Below are 18222 nucleotides of genomic sequence, written 5' to 3'. Positions count from 1 at the left end.
TCGCAGAACCCACTTCACTGGACAGGTAAAGACCTGAAGCCTTGTCCCTCCTGGGTGTAGAACAGGCCCTAAACACCCCATACCCTTCCCAAGTTGGTGGTGCGTTTGAGATACTTTAAACGGCACTCTTAAGTTAGAGATCCAGGAGGCCATGGAAGAAACAGGGAAACCATGGCGCGAGTGCTTTCCTGCTGCCCACTATTCAGTTAGGACCACACCCACCACCCAAAGATGGGATAGTACCCCTTTGAAGTACTTTTTGGCTGTGCACCCAGACCAGGCCCCTACTTCCCACAGACCCTAGAGATGATGGCAGTAAACCAGGTGGAACATGCCACAGTTGAGCCAGGCCTTGGAAAAGGTCTGCAAAAGTGTTTCTGATTCCTTTTTCAGATCCAGACAGAGACCTCAGGACGCATAACCTGAAACCGGGAGACTACGTGGTGGTAAAGAGAGACACCAGAGAGAGAGAGTGAGTCTGGAGCCTCGCTACGACGGTCCTTTCCAAGTCCTGCTGACCAGTGCCACGTCTGTGAAGCTAGAGGGAAGTCAGCACGCTTCCACGCTTTCTATTCCATGCTTACTTATTCTTCTTGCTAGCTGGTTTCTTCTGAGTGACTGTATGCCCAGGGACACCCCAACCATGACTATCACTGTAACTATAGGGCTGACCAGGATGCCCCCAGGGTAGGAGACTTTATCTACGGTTGGTGCAACAAGACAATGACCTTCTTTAACATTGACAGCACAGGTAACCCTGTATTAGCAGTGTCTGATGTGTACAGGATTTGTGGGGATAGGAGAGTCAGGTCAGGCCTAGAGGCTGGGAAGGTGAGTGTACGGTGATAACACTTGTGTATTCCTTCCTCGTGATCCCCAGGGATAAGGTTGATCAGACACATAAGAAAAGATAGAGAATCCCAAAGGATTCTGGAGGTCTGAGAGAGAAGCACCTAGATGACAACGTTTATATGGATACAGTGGGAGCACCAAGGGGGGTCCCAGATGAGTACAAGGCCCACAATCAGATATGGACAGGTCTAGAGTCCATTATTCCCCAGAGAGCTATGAGCAAAGATGTTGATTGGATTAACTATTTTTATTGTAATCAACAGAGATTTGTGAATTATATCTGAGATGCTTCCCAGAACCGCATGGCTTTGGACATGATCCTTGCTGAGAAGGGAGGAGTCTGTAAGATGGTGGGAGTGGCTTGTCGCATATACATCCCAGATGACGTCGCCCCCTATGGATCCATTACCCATGCTCGTGAAGAGATTAAAGGACTGTCCAGGAAACTCAAGAGAAACTCTGGGGTGGACACTTTGTCCTTCACTTTGTGGTTGGGGGATTGGAAGGGTTTCCTGTAAGTGGGGGTGATATTGGGGATTGTGATTTTGCTCTTGTCACTTATGGTGCGTTGTGTGGTCCCCCTCATCAAGTCCACCATGTCCCAGATGGCCGTCCAAGCGGTAAGAACCACGACAGGAGAAATGCCCGGAGCGGAGGATGATGCTGCCTGTTTACAAACCTATGGACTATGGGAACTCAGTGATGTGATTTGAGTGTGCAGACCTGTAACCCCTGAGTGACTGGCCTCCAGGGGATCTGGTGAAGAGTTAACAAGTCCAGCAGGTAAGGGCTTAGCCTACCTGTGGGTACCTGGAGCTTGAGGAGGTCGCTCAGGATGGAGTTACAGGCCAGCAAAGCTCAAAGGGGGGAATTGTTAAGGAGGTTGCACTGGTTTCGGGCGCCATCTTGACTACTGTCCGCCATCTTAGATACAGCGGCCACCTTGGGGGGGGGGGGGTTTGCTTCCCTTTTAGAAGCTATAGAGTTAAATGTTTTAAGTCAGCTATTTTTCTCATTTAAACTGTTGTTTGCCTTTTCACAATATCCTTGGCATTTCTTACTGTCCTTCGGGCCTCTGTATTCTTGTTATTTATTTTGGTTATGAAGAAGCTTCTAGGAGCCATTGTGTAGATAAGCATGGCTGTAAACAAGGCCTAGTCATTTTTCCCAGAATGTGCTGGTACAAAAACATAATGGCCAATAGAATCTAAGTCCTTATCTCCATACAACACCCCTTTGATGACTCTTCTGTCTGATATATATTATGCATTTTGATTATTAAAGAGGAGAAGATCTTGACTAAGAGATTGACATGTCTTGGTCTCTATGTTCAATCAAGGGTTAATTAGGACTCACCTTACAAAAGTCAAGAGGGCTGTTGGGGCCCTGCATAAAAATCCATAACAATACCATGGGCTACTATAACCCCATGTTCCTCATCATCCTGTCCCCCAGCATCCTATGCTTTGGCAATGCTAACTTGCTAATTTGTTACTGCCAATAATGCTTCTTTGAACTGAATTGAATTTGCCATGTGAACAGATCATTACAAAAGGCCTGAGATGATATCAGGGTGTTGTGCTGCTAGGATTTAACATGATGGAATATTGCTTGCCGTGTTGGGTTGACTGTCATTTTGTATCCATTAAAAATTAACCATAACCACTAATCATTCCAAACACTTCCTATGAATTGCTATATTTTTACACTAGTCCACACCTCTTTGTAGAGCTGATTTACAGAGTATACTTTAAGTACAAGTACATTTTAATGGCGAAAACTTATTTTCTAAACCCAATAACATTAATGGTTTTCTTCTTTCCCTGCTGGTGTGCAAGTATGACTTGCATCATGATTCATGACAGCATCGTTTTCCACATCAGTGCATTAGGGTGAGTATTTGTTGGCTTTTATCTCCCAGCCCATGTCACACCCAGGCATCCTTTTTTCTTTTGAAGAGTGTAAAGTTAAGTATACATTATGTTATGTACAGCAAAACAATATGGCCGGATGAATCAGGTCTTAAAATATGAAGCTAGTGACTCCCATTCACGCCCCAAAGCATTTGTATAAAGCAACACATGGGTCAGAATGAACTGAAAAAATATACACAGGAGGTGCATTAGCAGGTCATACCTGTGGTAACAAGTGGCTTAAAGGGGTTTTCCCACAAAGTAAAGTTAGGCCCTATCCACGGCCTGAGACCCCCACAAATTGTGAAAACGCAGACTGCCACGCATAACCGTTCTGCTCCATTAATCTCTATGGAACTTACGAAGATCGCCGAGCTCGGAAATTTCCGGCAGCTCCATAGAGATCCTATCTATATCTATCCATACACACATATATGCATCTCTTTCTATAATACATTTTTAGTGTGGACCTCCTACAACTTACCTTTGACTTCATAAGAGAACAAAAAAATTATTCAGGCGGGCCCAAGACCTCAGCCAGTTTAAAGGGATTGCCCGAAGATAAAAATTTGATATATTGGGGGGGGGGGTGCTTGGGAGAACATATACACACATATATATACATATATATATATATATATACGGATAAATAGTAAAACAGCAGCACAGTCCTCAGTAGCAGATGCAATAGGTGCTATCCACTACTCTCACCAATCAGAGTTCAATATAACTCCAAATAAAGTTAAAATTGCAGCAGTCCAATATAGTGAAAACAAACTTTGTGTTTATTCCACCTCTAGCAATGTTTCAGCTGTGTTCCCAACCTTTGTTAAGCTTGCCAAAGGCTGGGAACATAGCTAAAGGTGGTAGAAGTGGAATAAACACCAAGTTTGTTTTCACTATAATGGAGTGCTGCAGTTTTTCTTTATTTGGAGATGTATATATTTTTTTTTATCCACAAACAGCCCTTTTAAGCATTGAATGGGGGGACTGTAGAAACAATAAACTACTTATACTCACCTCTCCCCAAGCTCCCGTTAAACTGCTACAGAGTCCATCACTGCTAGCCTCTGTTTACAGACGTTGGCACTGACAGCCAGCCGCAGGTACATTGAAAGAAGTTTGGATAAGAGGTTTATTTTTTGCAGTGTTTATTTCCATACAACCCCTTTAATACAGGAGATGGTCAGACATTGAACAAGTCTATGGGAGGAAATTTGAAGGAGGTGTTAATAGCCCAGATGAAACATGACGGGGCTTTGGCTTCTATATCCAGATTAAAATATCAAATGATCAGCAGTGTATTTTTTTTTATACTAAGATAAGGATTTTATTTAGATATGTTACATAAAAAAATAAAAGATAAAATAGACACGTGAGATAAATCAATCCAGTTTTTCTGGTTTTGTAAGCATAAGCAGCAGAGTAGGGCAGTATTAAAAGCTTTAGACAACAATAAAGCTATTAATTATGATGAGTGACGGCTGTATAATTATGTGACACCTGATGAAGGAACAGCTTTGGTTTTGAGAACTTGCAATTTATGTGAGAACTACTAAGTTACTTTGTTTCTTGTGAGGTAGAGGAGAATCTAATCATTTCATTCTAGGATGTTATATACCGGTAGATGTAACCACCAGCACTTATGTGAATAATACACTTGAGCCAAGATATTTACTTTCGAGTTTCCTCTCTCACTCAACACCTCCCTCCTTCCCTCTCGGTAGACTTCTATTTCATCCCCATACCCCAATGACTTCTATCCCAAGACAGATTCAGCAGCCATTTTGCAGCAATATCTGTTTAGGAAGGTAGGTGGATAGAAAGAATATTAACATTTTACACATAACTGATATCTTACAACATTTATTTACTTATACTACCGATTTTATATCAAATGCCTGTAGAAAACTAAGTATCAAGTCAATCACTGTTGAATCCAGTAAAAATTGTAATTTACTGTGGAAACCATGGGGAAAATTGTGGCCCAAAATAAACACATATGCATTTTTCTTACCATACTGTAAGCATTGTTGGGTTACTCATTTATCAAAGTATTTAAAAGGTTCTGGTTTACATGTAACATTTCTCAGACAGAAAATGAAATACAGTCGGTTTCAAATGTGCCAGATTTATTATGGAACATTGTAACAATCCAAATAGCCTTTCCTACTTCTTTGGTGCAAAATATGGCATTGTTATAAATGGGGGTTTCCAGGACCTGTAATATTATTTCTATACATGGGAGACAAATCCAAGTACCATTCTGGTCACTGGACCGCTCCAGCTCATAGGTGGAGGTTCCTAGTTAGGACTTCCATCAGTCTGATGACCTATCCTATCCATAAAAACATCTGTTATATGTACACCTGTATAATTCAGTATTTCTACTGGCATCAATGGACTGCAGATTCTCTTAAAAACTAAAGCCTGCCTATGTATAAATGGATAAACAGAGGGTGTGCCCATACATCAACTGACCATTTCAGCGCTGGATAAAAATCGATTTAGAATTTTCTTTCATGTCAATGTAGGGATTGGGGGTTGAAAGCAAGGATTTTATTTTATTATAGTTAAATAGTTGGGAATAACAGTTTTCATGTAATAAAGCAAACAATATGTCATTTGTCAGATAAGGCACCCAAGTGATAAAATATTGTACTGAATAAAAACCACATAAAGTTTATTGAGAAAATATGGCAAGAGTCTAAGGCACTTCAAACGCTTAAAAACATACACATCTAATAGAGGAAAGCCTGCCTATTATTATATAAATATGCTGAGACCAGAAGAGCTTACTCTTCTTACCAAGAGACATACATACTGCCTAGACTTGGGATTTTTATAACATTGTACAGATATTAATACATAATACTAAACATATTTAAAAATACATACATAAATATATATATTGAGCACATGCCCGGAGGCCATGTACCACATTCTTCTTTTACAGATTATAAAATATGCAGTGAATACTGTAGATAACATTTGTTTTCATATAAAAATTACATAAAACAGAAAATGTCAGGAGGATGCCTTTACCAAGTCCATTCAGATCTACTGAGGGCTTCCACACTTGACAGCTTATTGCCAGCGAGGCAGCTCCAGGGCTGCCCATATGGGGACGTTCTATTACTCCAAGAGGAGAGTTTAGGGTGAGGAGGTATTGTATAGAAATATTACACAGGGCACTATGGCACTCTCTAATATGGGAGCTAGACATGTGATGTATTATTCCATAGACCAGCTGACTAACTAGCATTCCTTGGAAGAGTTGTTTGCTCCACTTGGTGAGTATTGGTGGTGAAGCCTGTGTTCCACATATAGCTCTGATCCAGTTACAAAACCCAGTGATACCATGTGATAAGTAGATCGCTATTGCTTCAGTCCATTGGTATCATCAGGCACTAAGAACAATACATTCAGTATCTGTCATGAGACGCAGTAATGGTTAGCAGCAGCTCCAAGTGGCAAAAACAAGGTTACGGTCCCCAAATTAACTGTCAAATGGACCTCTCTGTGTCGGACTCGATGGAAGCTTTTTGCCCAGCCTGGGGGTCCCCTACAGAAAGAAGTGATAGAAAGGAATCAGTTTGTGATAGCATTCAAATATATATTGCAACATCTTCTGTCATGGGAAACGAGAGTCATGCCAGGATGTTTCCTTCTGGCTTGCTCCAATGCCCATGGTACTGTATCATAATTCTGGGTAAAAGCTTTTGGTGGTAGCTTAAAATTATGTATTTGTCCCATTATTCAAAGCATGAAGCGACTTCCCAGCATGGCTCTTTTCTGGCCCTGTGACTGGCCATTCGGATAGAGCGTTCATTTTATTGCCCAGACTATATAAGGACATCATTGTGATCCTGTCATTCTCCTGGATAAAAGGTTGGTGACTGCTTGTGGGCTCAATGCTCATAAAAGGTTCCCTTTAAATGTTTTACAATTCCCGGTAGGTGGGTGACCACTGCCAGTATTCATCAGATATAAAGCATCAAAATGTGGGCAGAGAAAGGCAATATGAATGAAAACCATGACATGTTACACACTGATTGCAGGAGAGTACTTACTTGTGATGGAGCTTTAGAAAAATTGACATGAGCATAGAGAAGGACTCCTATATCCTTATGACCAGCATCTAAGGCAATGGACAAGGCTGTGCTGCCATCCTAGGGCACAATGAGCAAAAAAAAATTACACTTAAGGAGTCGGTAGTAGTCTTCAGTTATGCACACTAAACACATAGGGGGAAATGTATTAATACTGGTATATTCCCCCCCCCCCCCATTGGCGCACTGCACGCCAGATATACCAAGAGTATCTAGCCTGTAGTTGTTTATGCCCCCACCCAGTCACACTCAAAGTGGCACACATGGTGGAAATCCAACCAAAATGTTGGAAATGGGGCTCCCTCATCTGCCAGCAAAGTGGCATGTTACATTTTCCCCATAGGAAGGAATTCTTTGGGCTACCACTATCCCTGTGCATCAGAAAGCAAAATATATGTTAGATAGGAGCTACAAGCCATGGCCACACTTACAGCTCTCTCTGCAATAGGCCCAAGACTGAGCACGCTCCCATTGAAGGCCCAATTATTCTCATCAATTATCATTCACTTGCTTCTTCTAATTAATTATTATGATTTATCAGTGTTCGGGTGGTTTCACATTGGCGTTTTTTTCACATCAGTGATTTTTCACTGAACCCATTTTGGCCTACGGACACATACAGATTGCTTTTCTCTTCCTGGCTTCAGGGTTTTTTCCCCGATTCCTTACCGAACCATTCTTTTCAATGGGCTTTTTAACTGATCAGTGATCAGTTTAGAACCTGTTCTTTTTAAGTTCACTGACAACAACTGATCAGTGAAAAAAAAAACTGAAGTGCGATAAAGCCCACTGAAAAGTTTCTTGGTGGTAGACTATCCTATAACGCACACTTGTTACCTGCAGGGGATGTTTGCGCCGTTATCAGCTTCCCCCAGAGGCTCCTACAGAGCCCGAAAATAAGGTTATAAAAATATGCAAATGAGCCGGAGGCACCCTGGCTCCTCCGCTACCTAACTTATGCACACTCCCCGTGTCATTGTTATTCACCCCTCCCCTTGCTCACTGTGGCCAGGCAGCCAGTGATGTCCGGTTAAATCCCCTTATAAACAGCATCCCATAACTTTCTGCTTCGTTCACCTGAGATTACTACGGAGCATCTGCTAAGAATGCATCTGTCCGGGGACTGCATGACTGCCTACTGGCTGGTATACAAATCCCTATGTATCTGTTGGTTTACAAATAGTTTCTTTCCAGTAATAATAATTGGACTGTACTTTCTCAGTGTTCAGATGTACAGTAAATCAACCAATTCCCCCATGCGTTCTATTTATCATTGGAGATTTGGGTGCAGTAACTTACGTTGTCCTCCAGTGCAGCATTACAGCCTGGCTGGGCGAGCAGCAGCTTCACTATCTCCACATGGCCATGCTCGCTTGCACACATTAGAGCTGTGGAGCCCTCATCATCCTGGATATTAACATCTGCTCCACAGACCAAGAGAGCTTTAACCATATCTATCCGCCCATGACTCACTGCCAGCATTAATGCGGTCTGCCCGGCCTGAAACAGAACCATTTCTATGTTAACATCTAAGTAAACATGGGAATATGTTAAAATACAGAAAACCGCATTATCTACTCCAATGATACTGCATTATCTAGTCCAATAATGCTGCCCATTTTATAGTCTTTTAGTTGGAACCAAATCTGGTTAGGAGATTTTAGAGAGTGCTACAGTACATTGGATAAAAAAAGGCTTTTTTCATAGAGGAAATCCATCCCTCTACTGCCAGCAGCATATTTGGATGTAGTGTTTGGTACTCCTCCTCCTTTGTCTAGGTGTATTCTATCTTATGTTATTAAGCATCAATAATTTGTGGAAGGCATCCCCCACCATATTGACAAAGTACACTCAGTGCTGCATCTGACACAAGGCGGGATGAAAATTTCGCCTCAGGCGGGAATTGCAGAGCTGCAAAACAGCTGTGTGTGATTTGGGCACTCGCCCGAATCACCCACTAGCAGTTAGAACCGGCCGCTGCCACGATTCTTATCACTATCCTCACTATAGAGGAGGACGCAGTCTGGAGAACGCAGGCACAGCAGCGATGCCCTGCAGGAGGAGGGAGGGGCGGAATGGCAGTGTTTTCTATGGGGAAGGCTGGCTCCCAGTGGGCTGCTCCTTGTCGACTGATGGAGAAGGGCCCCGCCTGACCCCTGTGCAGAGTCTTCACTGACCGGTGGATCAGCAGTCAGCTGGAGTGTGATGGCTCTGCACAGCCTCTGCACTGGTTCTGTGAAAGAAGAGCAGCCTCTGACTGGCCCAGGCAAAGGATTCTCCGGGTAGCTGAGCTCCTGCTGCAGAAGCTCAGATTAGCAAGCTCAGCCCACCAGCTCGGAGCTTCTGAAGTTCAGCAGCAGCTATGTATGCTGCTGCCTGCTGTGTGCAAGCTATAGGTGTGCTGCTGCCTGCTGTGTGCAAACTATAGGTGTGCGCAAGCTATAGGTATGCTGCTGCCTGGTGTGTGTAAGCTATAGGTATGCTGCCGTGTAAGCTATAGGTATGCAGCCGTGTAAGCTATAGGTGTATGATGCCGTGTGTATGCTGCTGCCTGCTGTGTGTATGCTGCTGCCTGCTGTGTGTATGAAGCTGTGTGTATGCTGCATGTATATTCAGTTTGAGTATGCTGTGTATGTATGGGGCTGCTATGCCAGCGCTAATTGCTTGCCTTCTAGCGCTAGTGGCTCCCCTCCCCCTCTTGTACTGCTCTGCCCACCCATGGACTTTGGCCTTCCTTCAGCTTCTCTAATCTCACACCTCCCTTAAGCAGCTATTTTCCCTCCTCCTGCTTACTTTTTTGCCCCCTCCATGTACTACCTGCTGCTGTACCAGCAAGATCCACTGAAGAAGAATGGCAAGTCATGATTCATTATAGGAGTAGTGGTGTATTTGATTTATATGGCTGATGTATGTATAGATGAGAAATGCGTATTAATGTGGAATGTTAAAGTAGTAAGTTGTATGTATATATGTGCTGCGCATTTGTGTGCTTTTAATGTAAATACTATTTAATTTATGGGGGACAATTATTACTGCTTATATGGCAGTTTCTGGCGTAGAAGCACAGAAATAACCACAATTATTGCGGCGATAAGAAATTAGAACCCGGTGTCTTGCATTGTTTTAATGCAAGACACCAGGTTCTGGCTACCGATCACATGCGTTTTCATAAACATATACGTGATCGGGCTGAGGCCCACCCCTGTACATGTGTGACGCGGTACGTGTGACCTCACCCTTTTTTGGGGGGGGGGGGGGCAGCATTTCAGTTTTTGCCTCAGGCGTAAAAAAAATAAAATAATTAAATCGACAATCTGACATGCTTCCATGGGCTCTCCAGGGCATCCTTTCTCATAGACCCAGTCTTTACAGCAGCGCATATGGATTATTTACAATGATTCTGCGTGGCTTGGAGTACAGTGCTCCTGGCATATGTCACATGCAGAATTTGTAGCCGCACATACCTGGCTGGCTTTGGCATTGACATCTCCAGAGCTGAAGAGCTCCTCTACCACTTTCATGTCCTTGGCTGCTTCCACAGCTGCCAGGGCAGCGAGCATGATGGGAGTGTATCCAGCCTTGTTCTGATGGTTTACGTTGCACACATCTGTAAAGAAAGAAGCCATTCTAGTAAATCTGAAAGCAGAATGACTCAGATGAGCTAATGTTCTCTGACTAGAACAGTAAGGGTCTTAGAAGCTGGACAATGCTCCCCACATCGACACTGTAACCCGCAGAGCTGAAGAACGACAACATTTTTCTAATTTTCCTCACCACGACATCTGATGTAATAGTCTTACTGTCCCCACATGCCACCACACATGTAATCAGTTGGCATTAACATTCTAGGCATGCCATTTGTTAGCGCTCCATATTACTTTTAACATTTGGATGAAATTTTCCACAAACCCATGTAAGGAAATTCATTCTTCTGGTCACCACTGTGGCATTTCACATTGGCATTCCAGCAATAAGTCTAATAACTTGAATCCCATGAATAAAGTGCTGAACACCAAGACTTCAAATGAAATGTCTAACCTGCATCCAGCAACAGTCTAACAATCTCAAAATTGGAATGGGATACACTATAGTGAAGCGCTGTGTTCCCATTCCCGTCGGCCATGTTGATGATATAGCGGAGGACAGGATGGGAAATCTCTGCGAATGCTCCAATGTAATCTTCTACCATGGCTGGAACTGCAGACTTCTGACTCGACACTCGGAACCATTCATTCTGTATAGTGTTCAGACACAGCCTCTGCAACACAGAACGCAAGTTAAAAAATGACAAGGTTGTACTTAGCGATTTTTGACTGTATTGCTGTAGATTAACCGTAAAAATGTTAATTAGCCGTTTTGGACGTATAATTATGGGCAGCGCCGGCTGCGGACTGGGCGCAATGTTTTTATTTTCTCATCAGTAAGGGCACACCTTGAGTCTTGCAACAATGAAGAATGGTGAGATTTTCTCCACAGACTACAGTCATGTAATAAGCACGTGTAACAACACTGTGCTCTGGATCTCATTATTCCTCAATCAAATGGCATTAGACTATACCTCCTGCACAAGCAATTACTATGTAATGAGTACAAAGACTGAGCATTCAGTCATCCAGGAGGCTCATTACATCCACCTAACAGGCAGCAGATAGGAATAGATAGCTTCTCTCAAGTTAATCACTGCATTACCTGACAACCTCACATCATGTAAGAGACAACAATGTTATTGCCCATGTGTCCACGCTAACTCTATAACAGAACTATACATTTGGCCTCTGCATGAGTTATGCATGAAGCATTTCAATGAATTAGATAAAAAAAATAAATTCAAAATTATTATAGTCCATGAGATATGTGGCCAGTCGTAGAGTTCTACATTAATTTATGGCAATCCAGGGGTTAAACCCACATGAATTGTTGCTGCTCATTGTTTACAGCATTTCCTAATGGAGAGGGTTCCAGATCCAAATCTCATATTTCTGGATATCAAATATTCAGTTCCTGCTTATTTTTTTAACTGCCCGTATCTCCAGTTCGGTAGCTTCCAGAACTATAAGCCTGATGGGATATTTCTGGATGTAGATGTTTGGATGTTTCCCAGGGGTTAAAACAAAATGGAGGCGTAATTTACAAATTGTTATTAGATACAATTAATTTTGGCCAAAAATTAAACCGTCACAAAGTATTAAATGATGGAAAAACTCTACAAAATTTGAGTTCCCCTGAGTGTGCCGATACCCCATACATGTTGGTTAATTGCTGTATGGGCACACGGTTGGGCTTAGAACAGAAGAAGCACCTTTCAGAGCAGATCTGCATTGTCACTTTTACAGGCTACAAAATTAATTTTTTTGTAATTTGGACATATGGGGGATTATTTTTATTGCGGGATGAGATCCACATTTCAGGTACATAATTTAGGGGGGGTTCAATAGCTAATAATCAGATTTTATTACATGTTTCTTGGTGGTGGTTAAAAAAATCATTAACTCTTGTTTATGGGTTTTTAGGATTATTTTTCCCACCCGTTCACTGTACTATATAAAAAAAAAAGCGCAATATACATAATGTATCTCTGTAATCGTGATGACCCGTTATAACACGTTATTTTTAGTTACCATATATACTGCCGGGATCCCAAGGTGATCCCAAGGTGTGGGAACTATTCGCATCCTATGATGTAGAGTTAAGGTTTGGGAAGGGGTTAAGTGACTGGGGGAGATTTTTTTTCTTCAGGCGCATTGTGGAGAGCACTATTTGTGCCAGGGTAGTAATAAAAAATGCTCTTTTGTGATAAAAAGTCTGCACTTACCACATCTTTACTCGCTAGAGCCCGCGGATCATCAACCGCTTCTTTGAGGACGTTGCAGGCAGAAAGCATCTTTTCACTCAGTTCATATCTGTTTAGCAGGAACATCAAACACATTGGAGAGTTGGATCTTATGAAAACATCACACCAGACACCGTCATACAGACACTGAGACTTATTGATCCATAGTGCTACATGGTTACATAGTCCACAGCTTACTCGGACTCACCAGCAAATGCAAACATATTCAAATGAAGAGGCTAATAGCTGAACTTCCCATACATTCAGTAAGCCAGACATGTGACTGGGAGAACATGCACACACATGAGACAGAGAGGCCTCTAACCTTTCTCGGATTTCCATTTTCTCGCCATCGTGCTCAGCGTGCCTTATTGGCTCAGACACTTCTGGTTGTTCACTTGGTTTTATCACTTCACGGTCCTCATTAAAGCTTTCCTCTTCCTCCACTTCATCATCTGACTCTGTGGATGAACTTTCATCTGAGCTGGACTCATCGCTAGATGTAGTTTCATACCTGAGAAGTACACAAATAAGGCCTGGCAGGAAAATACACATTCCCTATCCACAGAATAAGGACAAGTAGTGTTTGTTTCCAAGGTTATGAAGTTGAGAAAATGAAAATGGAAATCTTACCCGCCATTGATCCCAACAAACTGTAGATTTTTCTTTGTGCTTGAGGATTCTTTCTTCTCACCTTTTCTCTTCATGATAGACTTCAGGGTACTATGGCTGCTGGTGCTCACTATAACAAAGGAGAATAAAATAATGTTACAGCATCTATATCTCATTATTTAAATTGCTACCCACGTACCACGGTCACCCCCATAAGCTTTTGGGAAAAAAAAACTGAATTCAAGCAGAATATATTGATAACATATTTTTTTTCTTAACGCACAGGAACAAGTCTTCCTTATGGACTCTTACAATTGTATGAATTCATATGGATGTGTGAATGTGTGGAAATAGACATGACATATTGTACAGATACAGCGGTGTAGAGGTTGGATATCCTCTATACATATGACCTATTGTAGCATATGGCCACCAGACTGAACCCCTTGCTTGGGATCTAGCATTTCAAAATGGCCATTCTGACCCAAACATATCTGTACTTAAGGGTAGATTAGCTGATGCTGGAAGGGGCACAGAAATCCTTAGTTTCGGCTCTCGGGAGCAACAGAGGGAGGGTGGGGGGAGAACTTACAAGCACGCAAGACGCATACATTGTAATGCAAGGGACCAAGCTCCGAGCGAATGTCAGGAGAGCCAAATGGGTTAATTTGGCTACTGTATAAATCAATTTTTGGATTAAACTAAAGTATTTTTGTGTCATATCCAGACCACCTCCAGCATCAGCTAATCTACCCCTAAGTACAGGTATGTTTGGGTCAGAACGACCATTTTGAAATGGTAGATTTCCTTTAATAGGTGGAAATGAGAAGCTGTGAATAAATAGTTGGAATAACCATTCACCCTCCCCTAACATTTCCAATTGATTCCCGAGATTATGATACCTATCTGGAGAACAGGGGTTGTGTGTCTGCTGTAACCTCGGAGGGCAGATGAGAACAATGATTTCTTTTCTTGTACATTACCATAGACAGAAGAGGATGTGTTTTCACAGACAAGCCACTTTGCAGCCATAGAGTTGGTTGAAGCAGAGAGCATTTCGCCACCATCTTTCACAACATTCAGGTTCTCTGTCTCAGAGACTCCGGTCTGGTCACCAATATGTGCACTAGAAGCAAAACATTCTGCAGATCCTGTGGCCTGACTCATGATGTCCTCTTTAGATCCTATGAAAAAAAAGAGGAAAAACAGCACATTACTAGGTTAATAGATAACTTGGGGTAAGTTTACAGGGCTAAGGTCAACATGTTGCCAAGTGACAGTGTCAGCCGAAACAAATAAAAAAACTAAATCTATAGGTGATGGTCACTATAGCAGAGTGTGAGTGTGTGGTTTTCACCAACATACCGCATATACCCAAGCAAAATTTGTGCTGAAAAAAACCTAACTTGGCTTATACTCGAGTCTATAAAAAAACCCACTGTACTCACCTTTCAGATGCCCCATGAAGGTCCTCTTCTTGCTTCTTCACTTTGGCTATATACTACAGGGGTTGGCAAGCTATATACTACAATGGGATGGCTGGCTGTATACTGAAGGGGGCTGGCAGGCTATAAACTGAAGGGGGCTGGCAAGCTATACTACAGGGGTTGGCAGGCTATATACTACAGCGGTTGGCAGGTTGTATACCAGGGGGGGGGGGCTGGAAGTCTGTATATGGAAGGCGGCAGTATATACAAGGGGGCTGGCAGGCTGTATACTGTGGGGCAGGGGCTGGCAGGCTGTATACTGTGGAGCAGGGGCAGGCTATATAGAGGGGTGGGGGTTGCGAGTTTGTGACCTATGCATTTCCCACCCATGGCATATACTTGAGTCAATAGGTTTTCTCAGATTTTTTGTGCTCAAGTTAGGTACCTCGCTTATACTCAAGTATATACGGGTACATGGCAACGTCTCAAGGGGAACCCGTCATCAGAAATTGGCCAAATAAACCAATACAAGTTTGTTGTAAAGCAGCTGAACACATTCCAGATCATGTTTCTTTCATGGCCCAGTGCGTTGGCCCCATCCAGCAAATAAATTTTGAAGTGAGATGTAAAATGGTTGCATAAAGTCATGGAGGCAGAGAGTTTAGCACTGAAATCAAGATGTCTCAACCTCAGAATGCCTCCTACGCTGTGATTTAAATCATGCAACAGACTTTGGGAGATCTGAAATTCTGGTCTCTTGATGCAATTACAGTGAAGGGGACGTTCTGAGGCATGGAGTTCACTTCAAAGTTGATTTTCTAGATAATGATGCCACTCCAGGTCATGAAAAAAACATGATCTGGGAGGTGTTCAGTTGCTTGACAACAAAATGATAGTGTTTTATTAGGTCACTTTCTGCCGACAGGTCCCCTTTAAGGATTATGTATCACTTTTAAGCAACTTTACGAACAACTGAAAAAAGAAGTAGAGGGTCATCTGTCAGATTCTGATGTGCAGAAATATTGTAGGTTTCACCTGTAGCATTGATGTCTATTAACACAACACCAGCCTCCTGGCTCGCCAACCACTGGTGCCCAGTCAGATTACGTGAACAAAAAAGGATCACTGGCATTTCTAAATTACAGTACAGACGGTCCCCTACTTAAGAACACTTGACTTACATATGACCCCTAGTTACAAACGGACCCCTGGATATTGGTCATTTATTGTACTTTAGTCCTAGGCTATAATGATCAGCTGTAACAATTATCACAGGTGTCTGTAATGAAGCTTTATTGTTAATCCTGGTTCTTATGACAACCCAACATTTTTAAAATCCAATCGTCACAGAGACCAAAAAAGTTCTGGCTGGGGTTACAATGATAAAATATACAGTTCCGACTTGCATACAAATTCAACTTATGAACAAACCTACAGACCCCATCTTGTATGTAACCCGGGGACTGCCTGTATTCCCATACCAAGACATCCTAAGAACAGTGTAAAACAGATTTGTACTCTCAGTAAGACTTTTAGCAACATTTGGTTATCTACATTTGCAGATTTATCTGCAATTTACATCAAAAACTGTCTGCGCCAAAGGGTTCTAGTTTTCAGGCACTTTTACAAGTATGACAAAGTAGGCGTGGCTTATGGAGAGGCTAAAAGCTAATGCACAGGTTTCTGGCATAAACTAAGCCAACTAATAGGAGGTGCGGAGTAGGACTGGACAGTCTTATACTGCACATATAGATTTGTATGATAATAAAGGCCTGGCAATGGCTCCAGAAATATGGCTCACAAAATAATATGAGCATCTTTAATCCCTTAAGGACGCAGGGTTTTTCCGCTCATTTCTCGCTCTCCAACTTTTTTTTACGTGTACAGACCTGTGTGAGGGCTTATTTTGTGCGTAACAAATTTTACTTTCCCGTAATGTTATATATTTTAACATGCCGTGTACTGTGAAGCTGAAAAAAGAATTCCAATTGTGGGCTCAGTTTTTTCGACTTTGACTGTGCACTCAAAATAACACATCAGCTTTATTCTTTGGTTCGGTGCGATCGCAGTGATACCAAATTTATATAGGTTTTATTGTGTTTTAATACATTTTCAAAAATTAAAAGAATGTGTACAAAAAAGAAAACATTTTTTTTTTGCCATTTTCTGACGCTAATAACTTTTTCATACTTTGGTGCACGGAGTTGTGTGAGGTGTCATTTTTTGCGAAATGAGATGTTTTCATTGCTACCATTTTGATAATTTTTAATTTAATTTTTTATGTGATGTAAAAAGGTGTAAAAGTCTCATTTCGGACATTTGGGCGCCATTTCCCGCCTCGGAGGTCACCGCCGGCCGTAACCGTTTTTTTTATTTTGATAGATCAGGCATTTTGGGACGCGGCAATACCTAATATGTTGGTGATTTTTACTGTTTATTATGTTTTATATCAGTTCTAGGGAAAGGGGGGTGATTTGAATTTTTAATATTTTATAAATTTTTTTAATTTTTTTTTTTCTTTTGTTTCCACTATTTCTTAGACCATCTAGGGTACATTAACCCTAGATGGTCAGATCGCTCCTACCATATACTGCAATACTTCTTTATTGCAATATATGGCATTTTTGCAGGTCATTCATTACAATGAGCCACTGGCTCATTGTAACAAATCTGCAGAAGCCATGTAGCCTCGTGTCAAAAGAAGACCAGAGGCTACCATGGCAACCGATCGCCGCCCCCCGATGACGTTCGGGGGCGCGGCGATCGTAAAAAAGATGGTGGGGCCTTTGTGTTTTAAACGTCGCCAGCGACTTTGCCGGCGGCAATGACAGGGTTAATAGCCGCGATCGCTGCAAGCACCAACCGCGGTTATTAGCGGTGGGGGTTTTCTGCAAAATGCAAAAACCCCCACCTTTGTATGAAGAGGACTCAGCCCGTGAGCCCTCTTCATACACCCCTTATACCTCTGCACCGTAGAGCAACGGCGCAGAGCGTTAAGGGGTTAATAAGGAGCTGCCTATGGTGTGACTGTTTCTTCCCAGTTTTCTGCTTAATAATATAGACCAACATAACAAGAATTAATACATGCTGTACCTAAGAGTGTCAGTCTCATCCAGACCAGTAAATCAATGCATACCTCCAGGGCCGATTCTAGCCATTTTGCTGCCTGAGGCGAAAATTGAAAATGCTGCCCCCCCGACCCCCATTTTAAAAATGTTGGATTGTCATAAGAACCAGGAGTAACACTAAAGCTTCATTACAGACGCCTGTGATATCTGTTATAGCTGATTATTGTAGCCTAGGACTAAAGTACAGTAATTACCAACATCCAGAGGTCCGTTTGTAACTAGGGGTCGTCTGTAAGTCGAGTGTTAAGTAGGGGACCGCCTGTAGTTGATAAGAAGATCTTATGCAGATGAAGCGTACTGCTATACCGATAGAATATACAGTAGACTACACCAAAAAATAGAAAACCC

At 42.2% G+C, this 18222-nt stretch overlaps 1 protein-coding gene across 4 annotated transcripts in view; it reads right to left on the bottom strand.

Annotated features, from left to right (window-relative positions):
* Nucleotides 1-4703: 4703 nt before the first annotated feature.
* Nucleotides 4704-18222, bottom strand: part of KANK1 (KN motif and ankyrin repeat domains 1) — a 124829-nt gene continuing 111310 nt past the window's right edge. For all 4 annotated transcript variants that reach the window (XM_072151551.1, XM_072151560.1, XM_072151569.1 and 1 more), the window contains 9 exons: nucleotides 14303-14503; nucleotides 13341-13449; nucleotides 13033-13221; nucleotides 12690-12777; nucleotides 10916-11135; nucleotides 10342-10484; nucleotides 8177-8377; nucleotides 6839-6937; nucleotides 4704-6330 (listed from right to left, as the gene is read on the bottom strand). In XM_072151551.1, coding sequence (XP_072007652.1) covers nucleotides 6265-6330; nucleotides 6839-6937; nucleotides 8177-8377; nucleotides 10342-10484; nucleotides 10916-11135; nucleotides 12690-12777; nucleotides 13033-13221; nucleotides 13341-13449; nucleotides 14303-14503 — 1316 coding nt within the window. In that variant the 3' untranslated portion in view covers nucleotides 4704-6264. The remainder of the gene's footprint in view (nucleotides 6331-6838; nucleotides 6938-8176; nucleotides 8378-10341; nucleotides 10485-10915; nucleotides 11136-12689; nucleotides 12778-13032; nucleotides 13222-13340; nucleotides 13450-14302; nucleotides 14504-18222) is intronic.

Source organism: Engystomops pustulosus, chromosome 1 (genome assembly GCF_040894005.1).
Source record: "Engystomops pustulosus chromosome 1, aEngPut4.maternal, whole genome shotgun sequence".
Classification (NCBI taxonomy): domain Eukaryota; kingdom Metazoa; phylum Chordata; class Amphibia; order Anura; family Leptodactylidae; genus Engystomops; species Engystomops pustulosus.
This window is presented reverse-complemented; position numbering and strand designations above follow the sequence as displayed.